Below are 25,001 nucleotides of genomic sequence, written 5' to 3'. Positions count from 1 at the left end.
GCGGGGTCGCGCTCGCGCTCGCGCTCAAATCCCTGCCGGGAGCCCGGCCCGGCCCGTCCCGCCGAGTCCCCACCGCCCCCCCCCGGGACACGCCCCGCCCCCCACGTGCCCACAGACCCAGGCACACGCAGGAGCCTCCGTATCTCCTTTATTGGGTGGTGCCAGCCCAGCGCAGCCTGCCGCCGGACGCCTGGGTCCCACCCCAAGACTGGGGGTTGCGGAGGGCGGGGCTGGGAGCCAGGACGCCTGGGTTCTTTCCCTGGCTGGGGAGGCCTGGAGCCAGGCCAGTGCCTAGAGCCGGCCCCTGGCATCGCGGGGGGGTGGCAGGCAGAGGCCGGCCGCGCACAGCAGCAGGGCGCAGAGGCACAGCACGGTCACGCCGGCCAGCAGGAGGCGCTGGCTGCACAGGCGGCGATCGTCCTGTGGGGCAGACAGGTGCAGGGTGAGTGGGGCTGCCCCCTTTCGCCGGGCACGCCCCCAGCTCTCCCTGCTACTGGGAGTGAGCTCGGCCTGCACCGCCCCCTGGAGAGTCTCTGCTCCTGCCCCTCACCTGTGGAGCACCGCCTCCAGGAAATAATCCTCGCCAGCCCCACCCCGCAGGATAATGCCTCCATTGCCCTGCCTCATGGGACAACCCTGCCCCCACAGGGTAATCCCTCTAGCTCTGCCCCCTGGGACAGGCCCGCCCCACAGGTAATCCCACTGTCCCCCTACCCCATGGGACAGCCCTGCCCCCACAAGGTAATCCCACCGTCACCCCGCCCCCATCAGATAGCTCTGCCCCCGCAGGGAAGCCCCACCCTTACCGGGGTCAGCATGCTGGCCAGGCTGGGGTCTGGCTGGTAGTGGGGCTGGTAGCAGGACGCCAGGTCCTCCTGGAGCTGGGCATTCAGATCCCCCACAATGCAGCGGGGTGGTGCCCTGCAACCAGACCACAGGGGGGGAAGTGAGGGGCTAATGCAGCAGCTGCTCCCCTCCCCCTCTTGCCCGCCCCTCCCGGCTCACCTGGTCTGGGGCATCAGGGAGGGGGGGCCTGTCAGGCTCAGGCAGGTGCCTGGGGTGGTGGGGCCGGGGGGCCACGGCCATGGGGTGATGGCCACCAGGCGAATTGGCTGCTGGGCATCCGCACCTGCGGGAGGGCAAGTCAATGTGGAAGGGAAACAGTGGTGGGAGGCGGGGGGAGAGAGAGGGGAACAGGGGGGCGGGAGTGAAATAGCCCCAGGGGGCATGGTGAGGGGACACAGCGAGGGAGAGGAGAGCAACCCCAGGGGGCACAGGAGGGGAGCACCCCTGAGGGGTGGGGCAGGGGGACGCACCCCCCTCACTCACCCCCAAGTCCCAGCTGGTGGCCCCTGAGTGTCAAGGCCAGGCGGGTGGCATTGGGTTGTGCCCCTCTGGGGAGGTCGAAGGTCAGTCCCACCAGGACCGAGAGAGCCAGGGGGGCCCCAGGTGAAGGGGGGGCAGCCCCAGAGGTGGGGGCCGGAGCTGTCGGCCCCCTCCACGTCCTGTTGTCGGCGCAGAAGCTCTGGCGGCTCAGAGACTCCAGGAGTGAGTTCCAGTCCTGGGGGGAGGATCAGAATGTGACCCCCACCCCTCTGTCATGCCCCTGCCCCTGCCCCTCTCTGCCCCCCAATCAGGGATCTCCCGCCCCTCTGCGGCCCCTCTCTCGTGCAGCCCCGCACCACTCTCATCCCCTTCGGCATGCCCTGCCCATATCTGTCCCCCTCATCACAGGACCCACACCCCTTTAAATCCCCCTCTGCCCCCCCCTCCAGTGCTGACCTGGCTGATGTCGGGGTCCCTGACCTCATGTGATTGGATGTACGTGGCAAAGGCGGCAAAGGCGATGGCCAATGAGAAGAGGCAGAGGCAGAAGCAGACGAGGGGCGGGCGACGTTCCAGGCAGAGGCGCAGGGAGCCCAGCGGGGGGCAGCTCAGCATGGCGAGGCCTGAGGGGCACCAGGGGGTCAATACACTGGGAACAGCTGGACCCACAGGACAGCGGTGGTGGCAGAGAGAGGAGGGGACACGATTGCCCGGCCCAGCCCAGCCTGGGGAAAGGATCCCCGGCCCGGCCTGGCGCCAGGGTGGCCTGCATGTGGGAGGACAGGGCTGAGGGTCTGCAAGGTGTGTGACCCGGCCAAGATGGGGGGTGGATCCCTAGGGGGGTGGGTGGGTGTGGGGACAGACAGATAGAGAGAAGGGAGGTGTGGGGATGGATGGACAGATGGGGGCATATGGGGGTGTGTGACAGTTGCGCGGGGGGCAGGTGGGTGGGTCACGCTGTCGAGCGGGGGCGGGGGCGACAGGAGCCTGTGCAAGACACAGCCACGAGCACCAGCCTGGCCCTACAACATCAGGACACACAGACAGACAGACAGACAGACAGCTGCTCCACTCCCGGCACGGACTCGAGCAAGGGGCTCCATGGAACAGCTGGGGGAGGATCCGGGCGGGAGGGGCTCACAGCTCGGGGACGACGGGGCAGTTAGCGGCGCGGTACCTCCTCCCCTTAGGGGCTGCGCGGTCCCTTTAAGAGGCCGTGGGGATCCATTTCCTCTCCTGCCGTGGCCCTTTAAGATAGCGCCAAACTCCGTGACGTCACCCCAGCAGGGAGGCGCATGCGCCTTTGCTGGCTGTGGCGTGCAGCACAGCGCCTCTGCGATTCACGGTGCAGTAGAGGCAGGTCCTCTAAGCGTGCACAGAGCGGCCTCGCGCTGAAGCTAATGCGGCCATTTTCGAGCTGGGCAAAAATGCCTATAAAGGGAGAAAACGGCCCAAGGGCGGGGGAGGGGCCAGCGGCATCGGCCCGGAACTGCTCAGGGCCCGGCTGGGCGGGATCAGCGCAGTTGTGATCCCGCCCCTCTCCCCCAGTCCTGCATTTCGCTGCCCCATTCCCCCCCCCAATCACTGGCCTATGCCCTGCCCCTATGTCCACCCCAGCTGGGCAGCCCTGGGCCAAGCCTGATGGCCCCGGGGGGGGAGACAGGGAGGGAAAGGGGGGTACACAAGGCCCTCTTAACAGAGCCAGCAGCTCCCACTTCCACCACTGTCACCTTCAGGGCACAGAACTGGCCGCCATCAACATCAGCTGCCTTTGTGCCCCTTCCTTGCCCCACTGTGCCCCCCCAGGGGCCCTGCCCATCCCAGCCCCCCACTAAGAGAAACAACAAGGGGGCACCAGAGCCCTGCACAGGGCAGGATGGATGTCATGGCAAGGTGTCAAAGCCTTAAATGGATGCCCAGGGGGCCAGTGACTAATTGTTCCGCACCTAGGCCAGGCTGAGAGCCTCTGGCGGGGGTCTTGGCCGGTTCCCGGCAGCCTAGGGCTGGAAGGGGCCTGAGAGGGCAGTGAGCCCAGCCCCCCACGCCATGGCAGGGCCTGGTAACCCCGGCGCAGCCCTGCGAGCGGCTCCCCAGGGGCCTGGCACAGGGCTCAGCTAGCCCATTTGCTCCTGCCTGCAGGCTCCAGCTCTGCTGGGTCAGCACCTGAGACCCTCTCCCCTCAGCAGCTAGCACCTGCCTCGAACTCCAGCCCCCGTCGAGGGGCTTCACCCCCCCCAACTCAGGCCCACCTCCCTCTGAGCCAGTGCATAACCCTGGGGGCATCTGCCTTCCCAGCCCCCTGCCTGGGGCCAGGACTCAGCATCAGACCTGTCTGAGAACCAATGGGGGAAGGACCAGCGGCTCATGCAACTTGTGGGGTCAGGGACCCCATTTTCCTCACTGGTCACACTACATCTCCCATGATGCACAGTGTTCTCACTTGTGGTGCATCATGGGAGATGTAATAGAACCAGCAAGCCAGGTCTACACAAACCCTGCCATCTAAATAATTCCCATGGGGCACTGGGGCCTCACAGGGTGCACCACCTTCCCCAGCAAAGAGGTGCATCATGGGAGATGTAGGCCAGCCAGGCAGCCCAACTTACCAGAAATGAAAGCATGAGGCCCCTAAACTACAACTCTCTTGAGATCCTGGGACAACTCAGCAGTGTGAGAGCACAGTGCATCATGGGAGACATAGTCCCTGCTGGGAACAAAACCCCTGAACTACAACTCCGCAAGGAACTCCACTTCCCCTCTCCAACAGGTGGAGTCAGTGATGCATTATGGGGAATGTAGTTCAGGCCAGGCCCTCCAGTTCCCAGTCTTCTCAGCCAGATGGCCTCTCCCCGAAGAAGGATAAGATTGAGGTCACAGAATCTGAGTGCCTGTGACCTCCATGCCATTTTCTGCATCAGCCGGTGGCTTCCTCACCCCATGGGCTCTGATCCACCACTGCAGGTGGTGGGGGGACCTGGAGGTCAGAGCCACCATAGGCAGCAGGGGAGACCTGGAACTCCAGCCGCCTGCAGCAGGAGACAGGGCCCGCCCAGAACTCCAAGGAGCCACAGGCAGCAGGCCCTCCGCAACTCTGAGCAGCTGCAGGTTGTAGGGGGCCCTGCAGCTCTGAGCCATGGGCCCCACAGGGCAATGGGGATTCGCAGACCCAGAGCGCCCAGCCTCTGCAGGCAGCAGGGGAGATCCTGCTCCACTGCTTTCATTCCACCCCACTCGCACCATCAGCCCCATTTCCTCCTAGATGAGGATTTAAGTGAGAGTCAAGGAGAGGTTGCAGCTTTGTGAATTTTTGCATGTTGCCCATAGCCTCTCCTTGGCTTTCACCAAAAATAACCGTGACAAAATCTTCACCTTACCCAGGATGCTGCAGGCTGCACCTGACCCATCATGAGAGCCCCTGGCCATGGTGCATCATGGGAGATATAGTCCAGCCAGGGAACCCACTCTTGAAAAGAGCAGCATCTGAACTACAACTCCCAAGAGGGATACTGCAGTGCATGATGGGATATGCAGTCCAGCCAGGGCAAGCCCGCTACCAGCTCCCACAATGCACTGTGGCAGCCTCAGGACAGAAGACACTACAGGGGTCCGGCTGCCTTGGGGCTCTGCCGCCGCAGAGGGGAAAGAACCAGACAAACGGAGGAGGGTGAATTTAAATAAATTCGTTTTGCCTTTAATCCGCGGTGCCCGGAGCCGCAGTTTGGCAGGGACGGAACAAAAAATCAGGACGAGGGAGGAACTAAAACCATTGTCAAACCGGAAGGGGGGACTGCGCGCAGGGGAAGGGCGGCCCTGGGAACAGGGGCCGAGGGATAGACAGAGCTGCTGCCTCCCCGTGGATCCCACCAGCTTCTCGCTGTGCCCAGCTGGGGCGAGTCTTGAGGGCAAGTCTTCGTGGGGGGGAGGTCCTGTCCCTCCCCCCAGCTGGCTCAGTGACATCCCCGTCCCCGGGAGGCCCTGTGTTTAACCCTTGCCATCCAGGGGGTCAGCGTAGACCATGACTCTGCCAGGAGCTGCGGGAGAGGAAGAACAGAAAATGGGGTTCAGAAGGGCTGGTGCACAAGCTTGCTACAGTAGCCTGAGACAAGAGGGTTGGGTGGAAACGGGACCCAGGCATCCGGGACGGCTCCTTGCAGCGCCCCCCAGACATGGGGGGGCGGGGTGAGAACAGGACCCATGGGCCTTCTGTTCTCCCCCTTTTCCCAACACAGACGTGAAAGGGGTGACGTGGAACGGAGGCAAATTCAGCCCAGCTTGAAGGGAAGCCCTTTTCCACAGAGGTGAGGTCGGCCTGCAAAACTACCCAACACTGGCTGCTCTGGAGACTGCAAACCAGGCAGGACTAACCAGGGTGGGAACAGCTGGCCAGGGCATAACCCCCCCCGCCCCCCTGCCAGGTGGCTCCACGGATAGCCAATAGGAGAAACCACAGCAGATCCCTCCCTGCACTGACCTGGGGCACCAGGGACTTCCTTACCTTCTCTGTGCAGCTTCCATATATGATCCCATGCTGGGGAGACAGAAGGAGAGGGAGATTAGGCCAGGAGAGAGTCAAACCCATAAGCCCCCAAGACACTAGGGGAAAAATACCCCAAGTCTGATCAGGTCCCCCCACATCACCCTGAAACGGTCACTCTGAGCCCAGAGATTAACACGCTTCAGGCCTTGCCTCCCACCCAGGGTCTGTCTGGCACCATGGCCCGCCAACTTTCTGCCTCTTGAAATCTTAAAATGGTAGAGTCACCCCCTCTTCGCCCCGCAATCCCAGATGCGGGCTCCCCCCAGCTCTGCTGGTGCCCCTCATACTTGACCCACTGCCCCTGGTAGCCCAGCCCTGGGCTCCCCCCAGCTCTGCCAGCACCCCCCACTCCCGGCCCACAGGCCCCATTAGGCCAGCTCTCACCTTCCGTATGATAGTCCCGTGCCTCCTCCCAGTCCTTGTGGCTCATCTGTTCCCAGCAGTCCCTGCTCTCCCCTGCAGTGGGCACCGTCCCGTTGGCAGGATCGCCCGGCCCCTGCAGTCCCGGGGCTGAGATGGGGGGTGTTTCCTCCTGGCCCGGGGGCAGGGTGTTGCCCCCAGCCTGTCCGGCACCCGGCTCGTTGATGAAGGACAGCCCCCATTGGTTCTGGAAGATGGCCCCCAGGTGGGGCTCAGCAGGCGGGGAAGGGGTGCAGTTGGGCAAAGGGCCGGCGGTGCGGAGGGCGGAGGATGGCACACAGGCTGGCTGGCACTCCAGGTTCTCCTTCAGCTTGCTGGCATAGCTGATCTTGGGGAGGGTGCGGGCGCGGCTGCTGTCCACGGGGAACGCTGGTGGCGGGCGGAATAGGGCCCATGGCTCCGGCGCCTTCCCAGCATCCTCCAGGGCAGCAGGGCGCCCAGTGGCTTGACCGGCCCGGAAGGAGGAGGGGCTAGCGCGCTCTGGGCTGCGGGGGGGCTCTGGGAAGGGGCGCCGCCGGCCGGCCCAGCCTCCCCGGCCGTCCCCGGGGCAGTGCCCGTTGGTGCTGGGCCCCCACTCCTTGGCCCCGGGGCGGTAGCTCCTGCGGTGGGCAGCGTGGAAGGGCCGGGGATGGGGGTGGTAGCGGTGGGGGTAGCGGTGGGGGGGGGGCGGCCCCACCTCGCGCTCGGAGAGCTGCAGGTTGCGGATGTTGAGGGTGTTGGACGGGCTCAGGGGGGCACCTCCCTCTGCAGCCTCCGTGGTGTGACCGTTGGACTCCCAAGTGCCTGCGGAGAGCAAATGGGGTGGGGTCAGCAGGACGCCTGGGTTCTTCTATTGTCTCCCCATCCCCGCCTCTCCTCAAACCGAGCGTCAGGACGCCTGGGTCCCCCCATCCATCTGTCGCCTCTTCAACCAACTTGCCATATAGGCTCAGAACCCTCCCACCCCCCAGGCAGCAGGCAGCAGGCTGGGAATGGACAGAGGTGACTTGCCCAGCCTTGCGATGCAGCCACCTCTGATTGTGAATGAACAGGCCTCTGGCCCACTGGAATGAGAGTGGCAAAGTAACACCCTGCGCGGGGGAAGTGGGGAGAGTCCCCACGTTCCTCCCAGCGGTGCAGTGCCCCTGCCCACCCCCTCCTGCAGCGCAGCGCCCGCATGCTCTGTGCTGGGCACCTGTTCTGCGTGCTGGCAAAGGGAGGGTTATACAAGCCCAGGGGGCAGCCAGACCCCACCAAGAAACAAACTCCCACCTCCTTGCCCCAGGGGGACACCTCCCCCCTCAGCTGGATGAGATGCCAGCCCCCAAATCTCTGCAGCCACCATGCCCCCTTTAATAGATTGGGCTCACCTCCTTGTACCCCACCTATTCCGAGTACCCACACCTGCTCTGCCGAGTCCTCAGGGTGATTCCCCATCCTGTAGTACTGGGGTACTCCAATCCTCCAGGGAGCACCCCATTACCCCTATTGAGGTGAGCAAGGCCAGGGCACACGGGCACCCTACAGAGGCTCCAGGAGGAGGGACCCCTTCCTTCCACAATGACCTGCTCAGATCCTATAGGTGGGGTTGTGGGGGGAGCCTCTGGAGGCTCAGCAGGGCGTATTAGGCCAAGGGAATCAGGGCTTGGCAGGAAAAATATAGGGAACAAGGGAATATGGGGGTCAGCAGTGGATACGGGCAGAAGACACCCAGGGGACTCAGTAGTGAATATGGGGACACACACATGGGGGATTGGGGGCTGGGCCGGGGATATGGGACACACACACACACACACACACACACACACACACACACGGGGGATTGGGGGCTGGGCCGGTGGTATGGGGACACACACACACACACGGGGGATTGGGGGCTGGGCCGGGGATATGGGGAGACACACACACACACACACACACAGGGGATTGGGGGCTGGGCCGTGGATATGGGGGACACACACACACACACACGGGGGATTGGGGCCTGGGCCGTGGATATGGGGGACACACACACACACGGGGGATTGGGGGCTCGGCCGTGGATATGGGGGAGACACAGGGGCAGGAGGATGAGGTCTCGGCGGCGGACACAGGCGGAGGCCCCGGGAGGCTCGGTGGGGGTTACCTGCTGGGATGCGGTTGGTGAGGTTGTGGAGCTGCCCCTCCAGCCCCTCGGGCCGGCACTTCTCCTTCTTCAGACCCAGCAGCCGTGGCTCGGGCTCGGGGTTGCAGTTCTCGTCTGTGCCCAACTCCTCCTTCTGCATGGCCCTCGCCCCGCGCCGCCCTCGCACCCCCTGGACAGTCCCGAGCGCCCCTCCGGCAGTGCCAGGAACCCGACACAGCCCCTGCCCCAGCTATCCCAGGGACCCCCCCGGCACAGCCCCTGCCCCGCTGCGCACTGCCGAGACCTCCCAACTTACTCAGCCCCGCTCCCTGCCCAGGCCCAGGCCCAGGCCCCCTCTCCGCTGCAGGCCGCGCGCTCTCTCCCACCCAGCAGCCGCCGCCGCGCCCGCCCGGCACATTCACCCCGGCCCCGCCACGTGATCCTCCCTCGACCCGGAACCCCCTCCCAATTCCCGCATCACGTGACCGCCCAGCGCAGCGCCCAAACCCAGCCACGTGACCCGCCCAACCCTGCCCCCGCTCCCACCGCCTCCGTCACGTGGTCACCCGTGACGTCATGTGATTGACCCGCGCCGCGCTCCCACCGCCGGCATCCTTGCCCCGCCCCGTGGTTATCACGTGACTCGGTCCTTCCCCAGGCCCTAGTCCCTTGAATGGGACGGGGCGATACCAACAGAGCGCGGCGCAGGGGGAGGGCAACCGGGGGTGGAAGTGCTCACTCTGCCCAGCAGCCACCACGTTAGTGTTGGGCACCTCCTGGGAGGGCGCTGCCACACGGGCACCCGTCCCTGGTTGATCACCCAGGGCGGCGCTGCACTGGCATCTGTCCTCTCATTGCGCAGCATGGGTGGTATTATGATGGCATCTGGCCCGGGATGGCAGTGGCCCAGCATCTGTTACCTCAGTAGCTATCTGGGAACATTGGTGCTGTGATCCATCTCGGCCAGGTGGCTGGAGCAGCTCTGCACTGGGGTCTATTCCCTCAGCTGATCCTGTTTTGGGCATTCGGAGCAGCGTCCCATCATCTATCCCAGAACTAGGTACCCAAGAAAAGTGATGGCTCATGTTGGCATCCAGTCTGTCCCTGGATAACTGGGGCAACTCTACACTGGCATCTGTCTCGACTGGGCAGCCAGCACGGCACTGGCTTGATGTCTGTCCTCTCGTTGGGCAGCTGGGGAGGTACCACCCTGGCGTCTGCCCCAACTGGTCCCCCAGGTTGGCGTTCTATTGGCACCTCTTGCCTCATTGGCCAACTGTGTAGCACCACATTGGCGTCGGCTCCGATTGGTCACCCACGAGGGGCTGCATTAGCCTCTGTCTTCTCACTGGGCTATTGAGGGGATTCCATGTTGGCGTTTGCCCCAATTGATCACTGAAGATGGTGGCAGGCTGCCATCTCTCCCCTAGTTGGGCAGGGCCATCAATGCCCAGCTGGCGTCTCCCCGTAACTGGGCACGGGGTGTCGGCAGGACTGGGCGATGGCTCTTCGCAGTGGGGTGAGGCCGGGCAGGGCTGCACAGACTGCTTCTCTCCCTTAGGTGGCACCGGGCGGGCGGCCCTAGGAGGCTGGCCCATGGCTTGCTGGAGCTCACACTGACGGGGGTGGCTGGAAGCTGCTTCCCTTCCCCGCAGCATTGTGGCCGCCATTTTGTTCCCTGCCCTTTCCTTCCCCCACAGCCTCAACCACATTTGAAAACCCCGTGTTACACGTGGGGCAACGGTTCTAACGCTTGCACACCAGGCGGGAACAGAATGCGCATGCGCCGCACTGGAGTCCGGCCCGCTTCCCAACCGCGGCACCCAAGGCCATTCGCGTTATGCGCATGCGCCCGCTCAGCGGGGCGCATCGCCCTCGCCCGTATTATGCGCATGCGCACAATTCTATCGTTGGTCTGAGAATGCTATGCGCATGCGCGGTCCCTTACTTTGCCGCATGCAGGACCAGAAACACTTCACGCTCGGCGCCCTCCCTTCCCCTGCCAACCAGGGAACCGCTTCGCACATGCGCAGGCTTGGAAACGATTTTTTTTTGCCGCAGCCCCCCCTCCGCAGCTTCCCTTCTGCGCACGCGCATCAATGGACACGCCATCGGGGGGAGGGGTGCCGCCTGTTACCCGTATGGACATGCCAGGCCCGGCGCGCATGCGCGCTGTGGCCCTGTGGCTGAGTGCGGCGGGGAGCTGGGCTGGCCTGGCGGGCGGCGCGGGGAGCTGGGTGGGGGGAGCAGGGAGGGGCCGGGCCTCGCCCCACCCCCCGCGCGGGGCGGGCAGGGCAGGTGAGTGCGACTGGCCGCGGGGCGGAGGTCAAAGGGCGGGGACGGGGAGGGCAGAAGAGGGTGGGGTCAGGGGTCACAGGGTGGGGGAGGGTGAGGGTGATCTCCTAGGCCCAGCACCTAACTGGAGGGGCCCATTCTAGGGGGGCAGGGAGCTGGGGGGGAGGGGCTGTAAACTCAGGTAACTGGGGGAGGGACACGGATGTAGGGCAGGGAATGTAGGTGGGGATGGGGTAATGGGGAGAGGACCTTGATTCATCCCTTTTCCTGCCCCTTCCTGCTGCAGGTGGAGATGTCAGCCGAGGCCACGTCGGCTTCGCTCCCAGCCCCTGAGGCCTGTGCCCCCGTGGTGCCCACACAGCCCCGACCTGCCGGGGGTGCGGTGGGTGTGACCTTTGACCTCAAGCCCTTGAATCCCAGCAGCAAGTATGTCAAGCTGAATGTGGGGGGGTCCCTGCACTACACCACGGTGCAGACCCTTTCCAAGCAGGACACCATGCTCAAGGCCATGTTCAGCGGCAGAATGGAGGTGCTGGCTGACAGCGAAGGTACCTGCAGCACGCCGATAGGAGGGGCTGGAGCAGCCTCCACAGCCAGTGCTCCTGCCCCCCTCCGCACAGTGTCCCCACTAGGCAATTCCCTACATCCTTTTGTCTCTTCCCCTCCTCAGGCTGGATCCTGATCGATCGCAGCGGTCGTCACTTCGGCACCATCCTCAACTACCTGCGGGACGGCTCAGTCTCGCTCCCTGAGTCCCAGCGGGAGCTGGAGGAGGTGCTGTCTGAGGCACGGTACTATCTCATCCAGGGGCTGGTGGAGGACTGCCAGCTCGCCCTGCAGGTTGGGACCCACCTCCCTGCCAACTGGGTGGGGTTATGTCAGGAGGGTGGGGTCACTGAGGGCTCTGGGATTCCCCTGTTGTGGGCGTAGGGATACCTGGGGGCTGGGTCACTAACGGGTGAAAGGAGGCCACAGTGACCTTGCTGATCTCTGTTCCGCTTAGCAAAAGAGCGATGCCTACGACCCTCTGTGTCTCATCCCCATGGTGACATCCCCCAAGGAGGAACAGCAGATCATCTCCAGCTGCTCCAAGGTAAGATGGGAGGGCAGGGACTCTCTTATTGACCTCTCCAGCCTCCCAGAGTCCCAGTCCGCTGGATCACCCTGCTGCACCCAAATCCCCAGTCCCCTCCCTCCCCTTTGGCACTAAGTTACACTAAGAGGCTGGATTTGCATGAGCCAAATTTCCTGTCTCTCTCAATTTTTTTCCAGCCCGTGGTGAAATTGTTGCATAACAGAAGTAACAACAAGTATTCGTATACCAGGTAAATCAGCGCTCCTGGCTCACTCCCCACAGCACCCCTTGCTGGGAGAGGCTGGGGCTGGGATAGCAGGGAGCTCTCCCCACAGCCAGCGCTCCTGCCTTGTCCCTCACAGTGCCTCCTCCTGGCAGAGACTGGGGTGGGAGTAGCTGGGAGCCCTCCCCACTCATGGTGCCTCTTCTCTCCAGTAATTCGGATGATAACCTGCTGAAGAACATCGAGCTGTTTGACAAGCTGGCGCTGCGCTTCAATGGGCGGGTCCTCTTCATCAAGGATGTTCTGGGAGACGAGATCTGCTGCTGGTCCTTCTATGGACAGGGCCGCAAGATCGCCGAGGTCTGCTGCACCTCCATCGTCTATGCCACCGAGAAGAAGCAGACCAAGGTACCGCTGAGTGCTCCCCTCTCCCGCCGCCCTCACGCTTGGTAAATTCCATGAGAAAATTCCACCCCAGCATATTGGTCTATTCCAAGGATACATGAGACCCTCCTTCATAATGTTAGCACATGGCTTGTTCCAAGGTGGTGTGGGTGGCCCTCTCTCTCTGCTGTTACATGAACTCTTTGTATGGTCTAGCATCATGCAAGCACCCCTTGTCACCTTCACCTGTGGTATAATCCAATGCCATTTGAGCATTCTTCTCTAGTGGGTATCCCCCCGTATCATATTTTCACTTGGTATGTTCCTGTGCCATGTGTGTGGGCCCTTCTCCAGTTTTATGGGCACTTGGTATGGTCCAATGCCATCTAGCCAGCTGGTGCCTCCTGTGTGTGGGTTTTTTTGGTATGTTCCATGGGTAGCCTATTTCTTCTGCCTCTTTATGACATTATACTTGGTATATGCCAAGACAAGGTGACTGTTCTCTCTTCCTCCACCCCCACCTTCATGCTTGGTAGCTTCCAAGACCACATGCACATGACACTTGTTGATGTGGGCTTCGCTTGTAAAGCAGCCCTGTCCCCTGGACCCAGCTTGTTTCCCCCCTTTTTTCTCCCTGGGTGCAGTCTGACCTCTGACCCCTCCCACAGGTGGAATTCCCCGAGGCGCGCATCTTTGAGGAGACCCTAAACATCCTGATCTATGAGACGCCAAGGGTCCCCGACAAGGCGCTCCTGGAAGCTACGGGCGGGGCGGCCGGCGGAGGGGGTGGCCCCCACCGGGCGGATGAGGAGGATGGGCGGGAGCACCGGGTCCGGCGCATCCATGTCCGGCGCCACATCATGCATGACGAGCGCCCCCATGGCCACCAAGCCGTCTTCAAGGACTGAGCCCACTCCACCCCCACAAACCCGTCCAGGTGCCAAACTTCTCCGCCACACCCCCGCTGCCTGTCCTCTGACCTTTCACCTTTTTGTCCTTTGATCTCTGACTCCTGACCTTTCTGTGTGCTCCCTTAACCCCTCTCCATTCTTTGGTAGCGCTCTGCCTCGTGGCCTCTGACCCTTGACCCCTTTCCTGGGTTTAAGGGCCTCAGATTCAACTCCAGTGCAGTAGAGACCTGGGTAACCCCCTGGCCTGCACAGGGGAAAGGGACATAGAAGGAAACTCCTGGTAGATCCCTCCTGCTCCTTAATTAATTGACCAGGCGCCAATTTAACAAGCCTAATTCCTTTGCTTTTGTGGGCGTGTGGAATGCCTGATCTCTCCCCCCATCCTGGAACAATACCCCCGCCACAGTCATAGGTCTGACCCAGCCCGGCACTGCAGGTCAGGCCGGGATCTGGCCCCCACATCTCCCAGGGGGCTGGAGGCAGCAGAGAGGCCAGTGCTGGCTGCTTGTGTAGCTATGGGGCGCTGTGGGGAGCGGGGTGGGGGTGCTACTCCAGTGTCAGAGTGTCCCAGCAGGGGGCGCTGACTGGGAGTTTTGCTGCCTGTTCCCCCTGCCTTTGCTTCTCGGGGGTGTGACCGAGTTACCACTGTCCTTTCCTTGCCCAACTCATGGTATGGTCCAACCCCCCAGGCTTCATGTGCCTGTGCTACAAATGACATGGCCCAACCCTAAGCTTCCTACTCTGCCCCCCCTCACACACGGTACGACCCTCATACTGTTCTTTGACGTGGAATTCAGCATCCCCCCACCTCCCCCAAATACGGGCAGTGCTTCTTATCTGCAGCCCCTAAAAACATGGTATGTGCCAACCTACTGGGCCCACCTCCTTCCCCACAAAATGCAGTGGAATGCATCACCCTCCTCTCCCCCTAGCCGAAACCAATGGAATGCTCCACCCGTCAAAAAACACATTCAGATGTTACAAAAGAATATTTTGCTTAAGCCCCCTTCTGTAAATTGGGACCTTCCAATCCTGTCCCCCCTACAAACTACAATGGGATGCTCCAACCTGCTTTCAAGTATATACAGTGAGGTGTTCCAAGCCCCACCCCGTCAAAATAACATGGGACATTCCAACCTCCCAGTAGATGGGATGTTCCATTCGCCTTCCCTTACAAAATACAATGGGGTGCTCCACCCCCCTCCCAAATAAATGAGGATATTCCAGACTCACTCCCTATAGAAACTGCAATGGGACACTCCTACCCCTTTTGGGGTAGCGGGGGGGGGGGGGGGGTCTCCCCACATTCAGTTTGCTCCTTTTGTCACCTTTTGTATAATTTATTTAACTGGGTTTTGCTTTTCTATTAAATTATTGTAATAAAGGTTCCTGGGAAACGTCGTCTCCTGGGTCTTCCCTGCCACTGAGAGCCAGCCAGTCCCTGCCCCCCGGGCCAGTCCTGGAGAGTTAGGGGCAGGGTGCTTTCCTGGTCCCCTGCTGGGCCCAGCAATTTCAGAGGGGGTGCTGTGCAGTGCCTGGTGGGATGGACCTAGGTCTTTCGGGGCAGGCGCTATGCGGTGCCTGGCAGCACGGGCCCCAAGCAGAGATCTGCTAAGCATGGGCCCCGACAGCGCTGAAGGCTTTAATGAAGAGCTGGGATTTGGCAGAGTTGGGGCCAAGGAATGCGGGAACAGGAGCTGAACAACGTGGGATGGGAGACTCACAGCCAAGCCCCGCCCTGGTGCCCCTGCAGGGGCCAGGCCCCGTGTCCTGCAGTGCGACGGGGTGGAGGGAGACAACTGGTGCAGTTCAGGGGGGCAGGTGCGAGCAGCATCAGGGAGGGGCAAGAGGGCTGAGCTACTCCCCGTGGTGTGGAAGATGTAGGGGGTGGGGTCTGGCTCCACCACTGTCCGTCTGTCCTGTGTCCAGCACGGCCCCACTGCCAGAGCCACGGCCAGGTCCAGCTGCTATTGGCCGGGGGCAAAGATGTAATCCAGGGCCTGGCGCTCGGCCCCAGCCACGTTGGGGTGCCACAGATCCACGATGAACAGGACGCAGGGCCCGTCCTCGGGGCAGCCTGCAAGAGACACTGGGGTGAGAGGTGCCCCTCATTCCTGACCTGCAGCCCCCTGCTAGCCCAGTGCTGGGCTCCTCCCAGCTGGGCGGGTGCCCCTCACTCCTGACCTGCAGCCCCATGGGCTCCCCCCCCAGCTGGGCAGGTGACCCTCTTGCCGTTCTCTCACCGTTGTGCGAGGCCGTGTGCAAGAAGGAGTCATCCAGCAGGAGGCAGTGTCCTTCAGCCCAGCACTGGGGCTCGCCCCCCACCACCAGCTCACAGCCTGGCGGCACCTTCAGACCTGCAGTGGAAACAGTGGGGAGTGGAGGAGAAAGGCCCCTTGGGGGTCCCGCGCCTCTTCCCCCCCGCTGGCCCGGACCCCGCCATGGGACTGGACAGGAACTGGCGTCCCCTCGAGGGGACAGGCCCCATGTCCCCTCCCTGCCCCCCCGAGCCGCCCCGCCCCGTGCCCCAAGGCCCTACCCAGGTGGCAGCGCAGGCGGACGTTGGTTGGCCCGTAGCGGCCGGGCAGGACGGTGCCCGGCGGCAGGACGCTGAAGCAGGCGTTCCCAAAGCGGTTGGCGCCGAGGAAGCTGCGTAGGGCGGTCAGGGTGCGGTAGGTGCGGGGGCAGGCCCGGCAGTTAGGGGGCTGGCACACGCCCTGGCGGTAAAGGTAGAAGCGCTGGCAGACACCGGGCGTCCAGCCCCGGGTGGCCCCGACCACGCCCAGGTACTCCCGCAGGACGGATGGATGGCTGCGCTCCAGCAGTTCCACATCATGGCGCTGGGCATCGCGTGGGAAGCAGGGTGCTGAGGGCAGCTCCGGCAGCTGGAAGACAGTGGGGCTCTGGATGGCTGGGCACTCGCCCCGGCCAGCACTTGGTGGCGCTCGCAGGGCCTTGTGCAGCCGCCCCATGCCTGCCCATGAGTATCGCTTGGCGTAGGCCCGCAGGCCCCCATGCAGGCGCCCGGCCCCGGGGGGCTGGCAGGGGGCTGGGCGCCCTCCACCCGGCTGTCCCTCTGATGGTGCCACTGGTGCCCGCCCACTGCCCACCCGGTAGCAGTACCAGACGAAGAGCAGGGCCAGCCAGGCCAGCAGCGCCAGCGCTGGCTCAGGCCCTGGATGCCAGGGAGGGGCGGCTGGCAGCAGGGAGAAGAGCCCATCCAATCCCACAGGGCACGGCATTGCTCCTCGCCTCACTGCTGCCCCCCACAGCCCTCCTCCCTGCTGCCCCTGCCCCTCTCAGCTCCCTCAGCTGCCCCCTCCCCCGCTGCCCCTGCCCCCCCCTCAGCTGCCCCCTCCCCCGTTACCCCTGCACCTCCTGGGCCCCCTATGCTACCCCCTCCGCCCGTCCCCCCTCAGCCCCTTGCGCTGTCCCTCCTCCCCCGCTGCCCCTCCTCAATGCCCCATTGCTGCCCCCCCCCGCCCGGCTGCAGCCCGGGACTCGCAGGAGGATGCTGCGCGGCTGGACCCGCTTCGGCTCTGCCCGGACGCTGCTGCCGCTGCTGCCGCTGCTGCCGCCGCCCTTCGCTCCCCCCGCACCGCACAGACTGACGCAGGCAGAGCGGCCGCTCCCCCGCCTCCCCGATCCTCGGGTCCCAGCCCCCGCCCCCCCCCGCCCCCCGAGCCAGCTGTCCCCCAGTGCCCAGCGAGGGGTCCCCGTGTCCCCCCCCCCAAGCCAGTGGCACCCCAGCGCCAGGTGGGGGGGGTCTCCATGCCCCAGCCCAGAGGGGTCATGTCTCTGTAGGTTTTGGGTCTGATGGACAAGAATGATCCATCCTTCCCCCCGCTGCCCCCTGCTCCATTTCCAAACATGACATAGGAAAGAAGCTGGGAGCGTTGATGTAGGGCTGGCAATGTTTTGAACTGCTGGGCTACTTTTCCCAGAGGCGGCTACCTACAGCCCTCCCAGCCCCGCGTCCTGGCAGGTGCCAGCGATGGAAGGACATTTCCCGGCTCACAGCGCTGGGAAGCTGGGCTCAATCTCCGACCTGACCTTCCTCGACTCGTGTCCTGTTACCCCCGCTAGCTAGCCAGGTACTCATTCATCCCTAGGACGGTCATGCTGGTAAACAGGAACAAGTAACAGCTATTCACATTTAATGCCGTGCAGCCTGAATCATGCTAAGAAAGCATTCGCTATTAATTTAACAGTATTAGCTGTTAATTACATAGTTATTAACGACTAATACAGATGACCAGGTATCAATATGTCAATAATGAGGCTCGTTGATGACTGATAAATTTGGTGTATGCCAACTACCGTGAATTAACAGGACGTCAATCAATGAGTAGATGAAGAGGCGTGAGTTTCTAAGGCTAGAAGAGGTACCTGTGGTCATCTCTTCTGCCCTCCTGTATCACCCGGGCCTGAGATCTGCCCCAAGAGAGAATGAATGAGTTAATTTACCTTTGATGCCCTCAGCCCCTAGCGAGAACTGTCCGCAACAGAAGCCCCGTTCACAGAATAAGTGACAAATGCCAGCACAGCTTGTAACCACTAAAACCCTCACCCTAAATATTGAGTTCCTAATCATTAACAAATTGATACTAGCCTGGCTTCCGATAAAGGGCAGCAGCCGTTTTCCACTGACAAAATGGACACAAATAACAGCAAATTGCGACACAAATCTATAGGACAACCAGCACACGAAGACTTAGCAAGACACTGTCAGACAATAAGCTGCAAGGAGGGACGGTAATTCACCCTGGGGGGCACGCAATGAGCAAGGCCTGGGCCAGCTTCCCCATCGCTGCAATGTTTTGTGAACATGAAGGCCACGGGTTATGTGATGGAAAGGTTCGGCCTCCAGGAGAACAACACAGTGAGGGGCTGTTCTATCTAAGATGGTGCTTTTCCATCTGTGGCCCATGGACGTTGGGGGTCTGCAGATTATGTGGGTGATTTCCAAAGGGGTCCGAAACTCCGTTCGACATTTCGCAGGGGGCTGCAAATAAGAAAAGGTTGAAAACCCCCAATTTAAGACCAATCAGAGACCATCCTGAATAACTGAGAGCAATTCTCTCCATCTGAAAAGCGGGGCTAATGATCTTCATCTCCTTTCTAAAGCACTCTAAGCTCCACAGGGGGAAAGGATTTGGGAGAAGCTAGAGATCTGACTATTGGGGCCAATGTATTTGATTTATTTCCTTCTGCTTTTGAACTGATTTGCTATTATTTGTAATCCCTATGATTACACAGCACCAACAGACACATTTTGCTAATTATTTCTGGTATTGTTTCAAATTATTATTGTTAATCATCAAACTACTCTGAGGGCTTGTCTACATGGGGACTGCCAGGAAAATTAATCTGAATTAACTAAAGGTGTGAACTGAAGCGGATTAAGTAAACCCCATAAAATCCCCTGTATGGATGCTGTTATTCAGGCTTGGTCTACATGACAAGGTTTGGTTGACATTCGTCGCCTTGCATCAACCTATTTGGACATGTCTACACTCAAATTTGTCTCCGTCCGACAGCGACACAATAATACACCTCCCAGAATGGCACTGACCCTTAACATTGCCTTAATGTAGTTTGACTTTGGAAGTGAAACTGAATTAAGGACACTTAGGTTCTGAGCTGAAGTAAGGTGCACACCCGGGGCTCAATATAGTTTAACTCATCCACTTCAAATTCACACCTTTAGCTAATTCAGATTAATTTTCCTGGGTGTCCATGTGTAGACAAGGCCTAGTCATTGCTGGGATAGTGATTAGCACTGTTCAAATGATACAGACAAGAAATTCTGCTTTTCTTCTTTCAATTAATTTTAATGGCTATAATTTTGCATTGTAATTTTGAAGAGAAGAGAACTGGAACTCCAAGACCTATGAACCTGGGCCATGGACTGGAACGAGTGACGAAGAATTGTAGGTGCCCCATGTAAATGGGAAAAGGAGTCAGGAAATGAAGTTTAGCATCATTATGATGAGTCACACGTGCATCCACTTGATAAAGCCATTGTGGCTAATATTAAAATGATCACTCTTCCTCCTGGCATACATGTTAATCAGAATGAGAAGAAATAAGATTCTTTCTGTGATTTGCTATTAGAAAAATGCTGTACAAATAACAGAAAATCCGATATTAACAGTTATTCAGGTTGAGGTGAACTTCCGGCGGGGTGGGGGTGCAACGGACTGGCTGCCCCTATCAAATGTCACAGAAGCCCAGCAACAGCACTGTGACACGGTGAGTGCAGGTCGCCGTGCAAGAAGCCTCCCTGTCGCCTTGTGGGTTGAGTCATTTGGCTGAAGACTACAGGTTCCAGCCTGGAAAAACAGCCTGCCCTGGATTCTTGGGGCGCTCATGCAATATTAGCCCCCAAGTTATCTGCTGGAGAACCTGTGCCGAAATTTCCCAATTGCCGTGCCAGCTCACGGGCCTCGGCACGGAGTGATGCCCCAGGTGGCCGGCCAGGGGAAGCTGACACAGACATTTGAAGGGGGTTGGCGGGTGATGTACATTTATGGCATTTGGGGGGAAAGTCGATGTCAGAAGAACACGAGGCAGAAAAGGAAGATAACTGGTTACGTCTACTCTACGAGTGCTGTCCCGACACAGCTATAAGCGCTTCCAACATTGACGCAAGGTTTTTTTCTCTCGGTGTAGGTAACCCCCCTCCCCAAGTGCGGTAGCTAGGCAAGGGAAGAATTCTTCCATCGATCTAGCCGCGTCTACACGGGCGGTTAGCTTGCTGCTGACAGCTAGGCGCGGAAAGATCCGCTACTGCCCAGTAAACGTTGATTTCACCATGCATGCTCACGCCAGCGCAAAGCTATTTCCAGCGAGAATCACCGCCATTTCCGGCAGTGCAGAGGAAGGAAAGTGTGCTTTGGGAACGTGCAGCATTTAATTCTAAGTTATTGACTTGGCATATTTCACGCAGGGCAGTGACAGTTTTTATAAAGCTGTAACTTTTGGGATCTCATTTTTGCCTGGTTCCCACCCCCTCCGCGACTGTGAAAATGGAAATAGATACAAATAAACAGTAAGTAGGCTTCAAACCCCACATTTTGTGCCACTGTGAAAATTTACTTTGGAGGAAAAAAAAGCTTAACAGTAACCCTTGATATTATCTGGTGAAATCATGCAAAGATAAGCACCAAATTTTGCTGAGCCTCTGTACGGCACTGAGGCATGCATGAGTTGAGCTAAAGGGTAAGTGTAAGCCAGGGCCTAGCTGTTAAACGGCATGGATCAAAAGGACAAGCCCCCCCAAATGGATTAGCAGCGGGGCATCCCGAACAGGTGACCACGGCACAAACCTCCTGTCCCGGAGCGGCCAGCGAAGGGTTAGCAGAACAGTGCCGGTGACAAACAAGAACAGTCAATCAATGTTCTCAGTTAGGACGTTGGTCCCGAGAGGCTGTATCCCAAGTCCAATGGGAGTTAGGAGCCAAAGGATGCCATGAATGGTTTGGTGGCTGGTAAAGAAGAGCAAGCCCTGAATTCCCAACCACCAGGCTGCAGGGATCCGACGGGGCTCGGCTGCGCTCTGCTGGCAGCTGCTGGTGAACGGACGCTCGGCTCAGCTGCACGGGAGGTGCTGGCCCCTGGGATCCTACCTCCCCAGCCAGGGCCCAACCCACCAGCCCGGAGAGTCCCTCTTGTCATCTTGCCCGGTGGCCCAGAGACGCCCCAGCCACATACCCCAGGTGGGAGGAGGGGGGCCTCACCTGGAGAGACAGGGGAGACCCCTGCAGAACAGTCCAGGGCCCAGAGCAGCCCCCACAGAGGTGGGGACCCTGTGAAACTGTTCACCACACTGGGCAGAAGTGACCAGTGCTGGGGGCGGGAGGGGATTTCATGGAGTCAGTCTGTGGGGGACTGAATTTGGGGGGTGTCACTGGCCAGGCCTGGGGCGAGGGGGGAGTGGTAGGGATCCCCCTGCTGTAACCCTCTCTTTTGGGGGATCACAGGGCACCTGGGGCATGGGGTCTGGCCTGGGTGCGAATGGGGGGCAGATGGGGTGGCAGGGGGGGGGGGCAAGGAGTGAGAGAAGAGCAGATGAAGCTGAAGGCGAGTTGCCAAGGGAGACTCTGGTCCCACCTGCCTGGTTCTTAGGGCTGCTCTGTGAGGTGGGGTGGCTGCAGCTGTGGGTCCCGGGCTGAGGGAGAGGGGACAGGTATACCAGGTGGTCCGCCATCCCCGTTGCAAGGCTGGGATTTGCACGGCTATGTTAGCAGGCACCACTTTGCAACCAGAATGGAAGGGGCTTGTGAGTTTGGATTAATTTTGCAAAACAATCTGTAGGTAGACAGCGCATTTATTCTGCAGCACTGTCTCTAGGGAGCCGGCGTCTGCTGTCGGCAAATGCGACAGAAATACCCATCGCAATTTGTTGTGCAAAAAGAGATTGAGGCCCCCCTCTGTATTTATTTTTGCAAAAGTTGCAATAGGATTCCATTGCATTGCAGCTGCAGGAAAAAAAAATAGATATAGGTAGTGTCTGCCTTTGGCTTGGCTTGCCCTCTCCATTGCAGATATTTTGCCAAAGGACCTGGAGGTTTCTATTGCATTGGACCTGACAAAATAGTTGCATTTCATTTGAAAAAAAAAAAAAAGAGCATCTGTGGGTGTGTAGTGTATTTGGTTTGCATTAAAAAGAAAAGAGCGGTTTCTATGGCAGAGAAGAGAGGTACGTGTTCTATTTCTTCTGCGAAACATACGGAGCGTAATGATCTGAAAAATTAATACCGAGTGAATTACATGTGTAAACAGAGATAAAATAATCCAGTGTGTTAAAATTTGCAAAATTATAAGCAGCGGTATAGGCCATGTAACTTGCAAAAATATTAGAAAGCTACCTGGTGCATTTCGTTTGGAAAGAAATGCAGATACTGCGTTAGAATGGAGCTTCCCAGCAAATATCCAGAGAGCGATCGAGGGGATGTATTTTGTGAAATAATAGAGGCACATCCCGTGCTTTTGAAATCTGTCTTCCTGCTTGGGGGGGGGGAAACAGCTCTTACTCTGTCTGTTGCAAGAGACCAGGGAGGGAGAGAGGGAGGGTTCGGATTTTGCAGAGTAAGAGAGAGGTAGGTCGCTGCTGTGTGTAGTTTGCAGCAAAAGCAACGCAACCCGAGCTGTGTGTGTGTTTGGTGCATTTCTTTTGCAAAAGAATAGGCAGGTAGCGGGCGCATTGTTGTTGTCGCTGCTGCAAAAGAGGACAGCGGGTTTGCTGCATGTATTTGGCAGACGGGAGGAAGGGATATGTTGCATTGATTTTGGGGGGAGGGAAAACCCCCAGCTAGTTTGCCAAATAGCGAGCTCTCTCTTGCCTGTAGTTTGCAAAAGACCAGGGAAATAGCTGGGGCAGACCTTCCCCCCCGCCAGCTGCCTATTGCATTTATTTTGCAGAAGAGCAGAGACATAGGTGTCCTCCTCTGGCGTTTTTGGCAAGGCGAGCCAGAGGCAACTGATGCATTTGTTTGCAAAGGGTTGAAACCCATCCCGGCGCTGGCTGCAGGTCTCTTGCCTCTGGCTTCCCCCCCCGCGCCTGCTGGGGAAGGAAAGCACCAGAAAAGGTATTTGCAGGTCTGAAGAAATCCAAAATGGGCTGCTCTGAGCACACTGCGTCCTTGCTGCTGCTGCTGCTGCTCTTGGTTCCCCTGCTCCAAGGTAAGGGAAGGGGCCTTCCTGGGGCTGCAAAGCTGGGGGGCGGGGAGGGTCGCATTGCCTTGGCTTGGAGAAATGCAGAGATTTGGGGTTGCAAAAGCCAGAGGGGAGAGGGGGACACGCAGGATGGAAAAGGCAACCTGGCACTGCTCTTTGTGCAAAGGGCTGGATGGGCAGGTGCGGAGGAAAGGGGGTGCATGGAGATTGGCAAAGGGGGGCTGAGATGGGCCCTGGGGGGATGGTAATGAGGAATGTGAGGAGGTTGCAATGGGGAGCTGGGTGTTGGGGGCACTGGGAGGGGAAGGCAAAGCAAACAGAGATGGGGGCTAATTAATGTGTGAATCCCAATAATTGGGGGTGTCAGACCCCCAACTAGGGATACAGCCATCAGCCTTCCCTCTCCCCCCCGGCAAGAAGTGCATCTCCTCATGTTTGCTGCTGGGGTGGGGTGTCGGTGGATGGGGGGCTGGGATTGTGGGGGCCTGGGCCCAGGATTGGTGGGGCTGGGGTGCCTGAACTGGGGAAGATTGGGGGAAAGCTGAGAGTGGAAAAATTCATGACACCAAGGACTGTAGGGAGCAGGGGGCTGGACATGGGGTGCCGTGGCACGGGGGGGCAGTAGGGGCTGTGTTACTGTGGCTCCAGATGTGGGGCATGAGACCAGGGGTCCTGTCCAAATCCTAACGCGGGAGCTTGATCTGCAGTTTCCACATGATCCGCGATTCACCTTCACGGCACCTCTGCCCCCCCCTGTCCCCAAGGGGCGCTGGCTCCCATGGGGGGCGGGTCAGGCCCGTCAGGGACCTCAGGGCTGGGCTGGGATCCGGGCCTGTAAAGTGCCACGCTCAGAACAATTAGCGTCTGGCCGGCAGCTGCCCAGGCCTGTCACCCGGCAGCCCCCTGCGGGCCAGGGCTGTCACAGCCGCGCTCGTCACGTCAGTGCCAGCCGGGCATGTGGGAGACAGACACCCCCCCACTCCGCCGGTGCCCCTCACTCCTGACCCACAGCCCCTGTCGACCCGGCCCTGCCCCCCACACCTCCTCCGGTGCCTCACTCTCGACCAGCAACCCCTGCCGACCCAGCCCTGGGCCCCACAGCTCTGCCGGTGCCCCTCACTCCCAACCCGCAGCCCCATTAGCCCAGCCATAGGCTCCCCCAGCTCTGCAGGTGCCCCTCATTCCTGACCTGCAGCCCTCTGGGCTAGCAGGGGGCTGCGGTTCCGGAGTGAGGGGCACCGGCAGGTCTGGGGGGTTTCTCGCTTTCTGCTTTAACTCTTTCCTCCCCGCAGGGCTGCCATTGAAGGAGGCTGAGGCGCCTGTCACCCCCTTCCTGCAGCGAGAGGCGTCGTCACCAGGGGGGCCGGGCAGCATCTCAGCCCTGGGGGGCTCCACGCCCCCCCTTGGGGTTCCTGAGGGTCTCTCTGAGCTGCTGCAGGGAGTCCTGCTGAAGAAGGAGTTTCTGGGGCAGGCCGAGCCCCTCTCTGGTGAGTCCCCCCCAAATGGGGGTGGGTTCGGACGGGGGTGGGGGTCGGTGCTGCATGGGGGGCACAGGTTGTGGGGGGTGAATGGCAGGAGGGTGGAGCATGGGGGAGGGGCCTGTGCTATGTAAGGGGGCCTGGTTGGAGGGTAGATGGGGGAGGGCCTGGGGGAAATGGAGAGGGGCGGGGGAGATGGGGCTGGGGTGGATAGGTGGGGCCTGGGGAGACGAGGGGGCTAGTTGGGGGGCTGGACCATTCTCACTGTCTGTGCCTCTCTCCCCCCAGGTAGCCCCTCAGCCCCGCGACCTGCAGCCTCGCCGTCACCCCCCCAGCGCCTGGACTCTGGGGTCCTTGGCACAGACGTGGCCTCCCCCCTCACCACGGCCGTGCTTCTCCCCCAGCCCACGGCCCCAGGGGCCCCAGGTTTCCTCACCACCCCCCCGGGCTCCACTGCCGCTCCCCTGCGCCTGCTTCCCCCCCCCGCAGGGAGTGATGAGGGGGGCCACGTTGCCATGACGACCTACATCCCCGAGGGCGATGAGGAAACCACGACAACACTCATCACCACGACGACCATCACCACGG

The 25,001-nt window shown here is 60.4% G+C and overlaps 4 protein-coding genes across 5 annotated transcripts; 1 reads left to right on the top strand and 3 right to left on the bottom strand.

Annotated features, from left to right (window-relative positions):
• Nucleotides 1-133: 133 nt before the first annotated feature.
• On the bottom strand, nt 134-4,749 carry TMEM219 (transmembrane protein 219). Its single transcript, XM_067563919.1, has 7 exons — nt 4,701-4,749; nt 2,504-2,659; nt 1,783-1,949; nt 1,330-1,561; nt 1,006-1,129; nt 807-921; nt 134-420 (listed from the first exon to the last, which is right to left on the bottom strand). Exons 1-7 carry the CDS (start codon nt 4,747-4,749, stop codon nt 292-294), a joined length of 972 nt encoding a protein of 323 aa, XP_067420020.1. The 3' UTR covers nt 134-291.
• A 242-nt stretch (nt 4,750-4,991) lies between these two features.
• LOC137163554 (uncharacterized) lies at nt 4,992-8,811 on the bottom strand. The gene is made up of 4 exons (XM_067563819.1): nt 8,388-8,811; nt 6,248-7,066; nt 5,822-5,854; nt 4,992-5,357 (listed from the first exon to the last, which is right to left on the bottom strand). The coding sequence occupies exons 1-4, from the start codon at nt 8,524-8,526 to the stop codon at nt 5,308-5,310; spliced, it is 1,041 nt and encodes a 346-aa protein (XP_067419920.1). The 5' UTR covers nt 8,527-8,811; the 3' UTR covers nt 4,992-5,307.
• A 1,512-nt stretch (nt 8,812-10,323) lies between these two features.
• On the top strand, nt 10,324-14,651 carry KCTD13 (potassium channel tetramerization domain containing 13). 2 transcript variants are annotated; one of them, XM_067563853.1, is made up of 7 exons: nt 10,324-10,399; nt 10,948-11,209; nt 11,332-11,501; nt 11,665-11,754; nt 11,934-11,986; nt 12,172-12,367; nt 13,012-14,651. In XM_067563853.1, exons 2-7 carry the CDS (start codon nt 10,954-10,956, stop codon nt 13,249-13,251), a joined length of 1,005 nt encoding a protein of 334 aa, XP_067419954.1. In that variant the 5' UTR covers nt 10,324-10,399; nt 10,948-10,953; the 3' UTR covers nt 13,252-14,651. The 2 variants fall into 2 exon arrangements, with proteins under 2 accessions (XP_067419954.1, XP_067419953.1); XM_067563852.1 differs by lacking the exon at nt 10,324-10,399 and adding an exon at nt 10,534-10,664.
• Nucleotides 14,652-15,047: 396 nt separating this feature from the next.
• On the bottom strand, nt 15,048-16,533 carry ASPHD1 (aspartate beta-hydroxylase domain containing 1). Its single transcript, XM_067563854.1, has 3 exons — nt 15,794-16,533; nt 15,498-15,611; nt 15,048-15,331 (listed from the first exon to the last, which is right to left on the bottom strand). The coding sequence occupies exons 1-3, from the start codon at nt 16,494-16,496 to the stop codon at nt 15,222-15,224; spliced, it is 927 nt and encodes a 308-aa protein (XP_067419955.1). The 5' UTR covers nt 16,497-16,533; the 3' UTR covers nt 15,048-15,221.
• Between the last annotated feature and the right edge of the window lie 8,468 nt (nt 16,534-25,001).

Source organism: Emydura macquarii, unplaced genomic scaffold (genome assembly GCF_026122565.2).
Source record: "Emydura macquarii macquarii isolate MOO-44397 ecotype Brisbane River unplaced genomic scaffold, CSIRO-AGI_Emac_v2 contig_2627, whole genome shotgun sequence".
Taxonomy (NCBI): domain Eukaryota; kingdom Metazoa; phylum Chordata; order Testudines; family Chelidae; genus Emydura; species Emydura macquarii.
Note: the sequence above shows the minus strand (reverse complement) of the source record. Positions and strands in the feature narration are given on the sequence as shown.

Coding starts and splice junctions, on each gene's coding strand:
- TMEM219 (XM_067563919.1), bottom strand. CDS start 4,749: ATGGCCAGGGGCTCTCATGATGGGTCAGGTGCAGCCTGCAGCATCCTG. Junction 2,660..4,700: donor TGCAGCCTGCAGCATCCTGG/GTAAGGTGAAGA, acceptor CGTGAATCGCAG/AGGCGCTGTGCTGCACGCCA. Junction 1,562..1,782: donor GGGACCCCGACATCAGCCAG/GTCAGCACTGGA, acceptor TCCTCCCCCCAG/GACTGGAACTCACTCCTGGA.
- LOC137163554 (XM_067563819.1), bottom strand. CDS start 8,526: ATGCAGAAGGAGGAGTTGGGCACAGACGAGAACTGCAACCCCGAGCCC. Junction 5,855..6,247: donor ACGGGACTATCATACGGAAG/GTGAGAGCTGGC, acceptor CTGTCTCCCCAG/CATGGGATCATATATGGAAG. Junction 5,358..5,821: donor ATGGAAGCTGCACAGAGAAG/GTAAGGAAGTCC, acceptor CCTCTCCCGCAG/CTCCTGGCAGAGTCATGGTC.
- KCTD13 (XM_067563853.1), top strand. CDS start 10,954: ATGTCAGCCGAGGCCACGTCGGCTTCGCTCCCAGCCCCTGAGGCCTGT. Junction 11,755..11,933: donor TCATCTCCAGCTGCTCCAAG/GTAAGATGGGAG, acceptor ATTTTTTTCCAG/CCCGTGGTGAAATTGTTGCA. Junction 12,368..13,011: donor CCGAGAAGAAGCAGACCAAG/GTACCGCTGAGT, acceptor CCCCTCCCACAG/GTGGAATTCCCCGAGGCGCG.
- ASPHD1 (XM_067563854.1), bottom strand. CDS start 16,496: ATGCCGTGCCCTGTGGGATTGGATGGGCTCTTCTCCCTGCTGCCAGCC. Junction 15,612..15,793: donor CCGCCTGCGCTGCCACCTGG/GTAGGGCCTTGG, acceptor TTTCCACTGCAG/GTCTGAAGGTGCCGCCAGGC. Junction 15,332..15,497: donor GCACACGGCCTCGCACAACG/GTGAGAGAACGG, acceptor TGTCTCTTGCAG/GCTGCCCCGAGGACGGGCCC.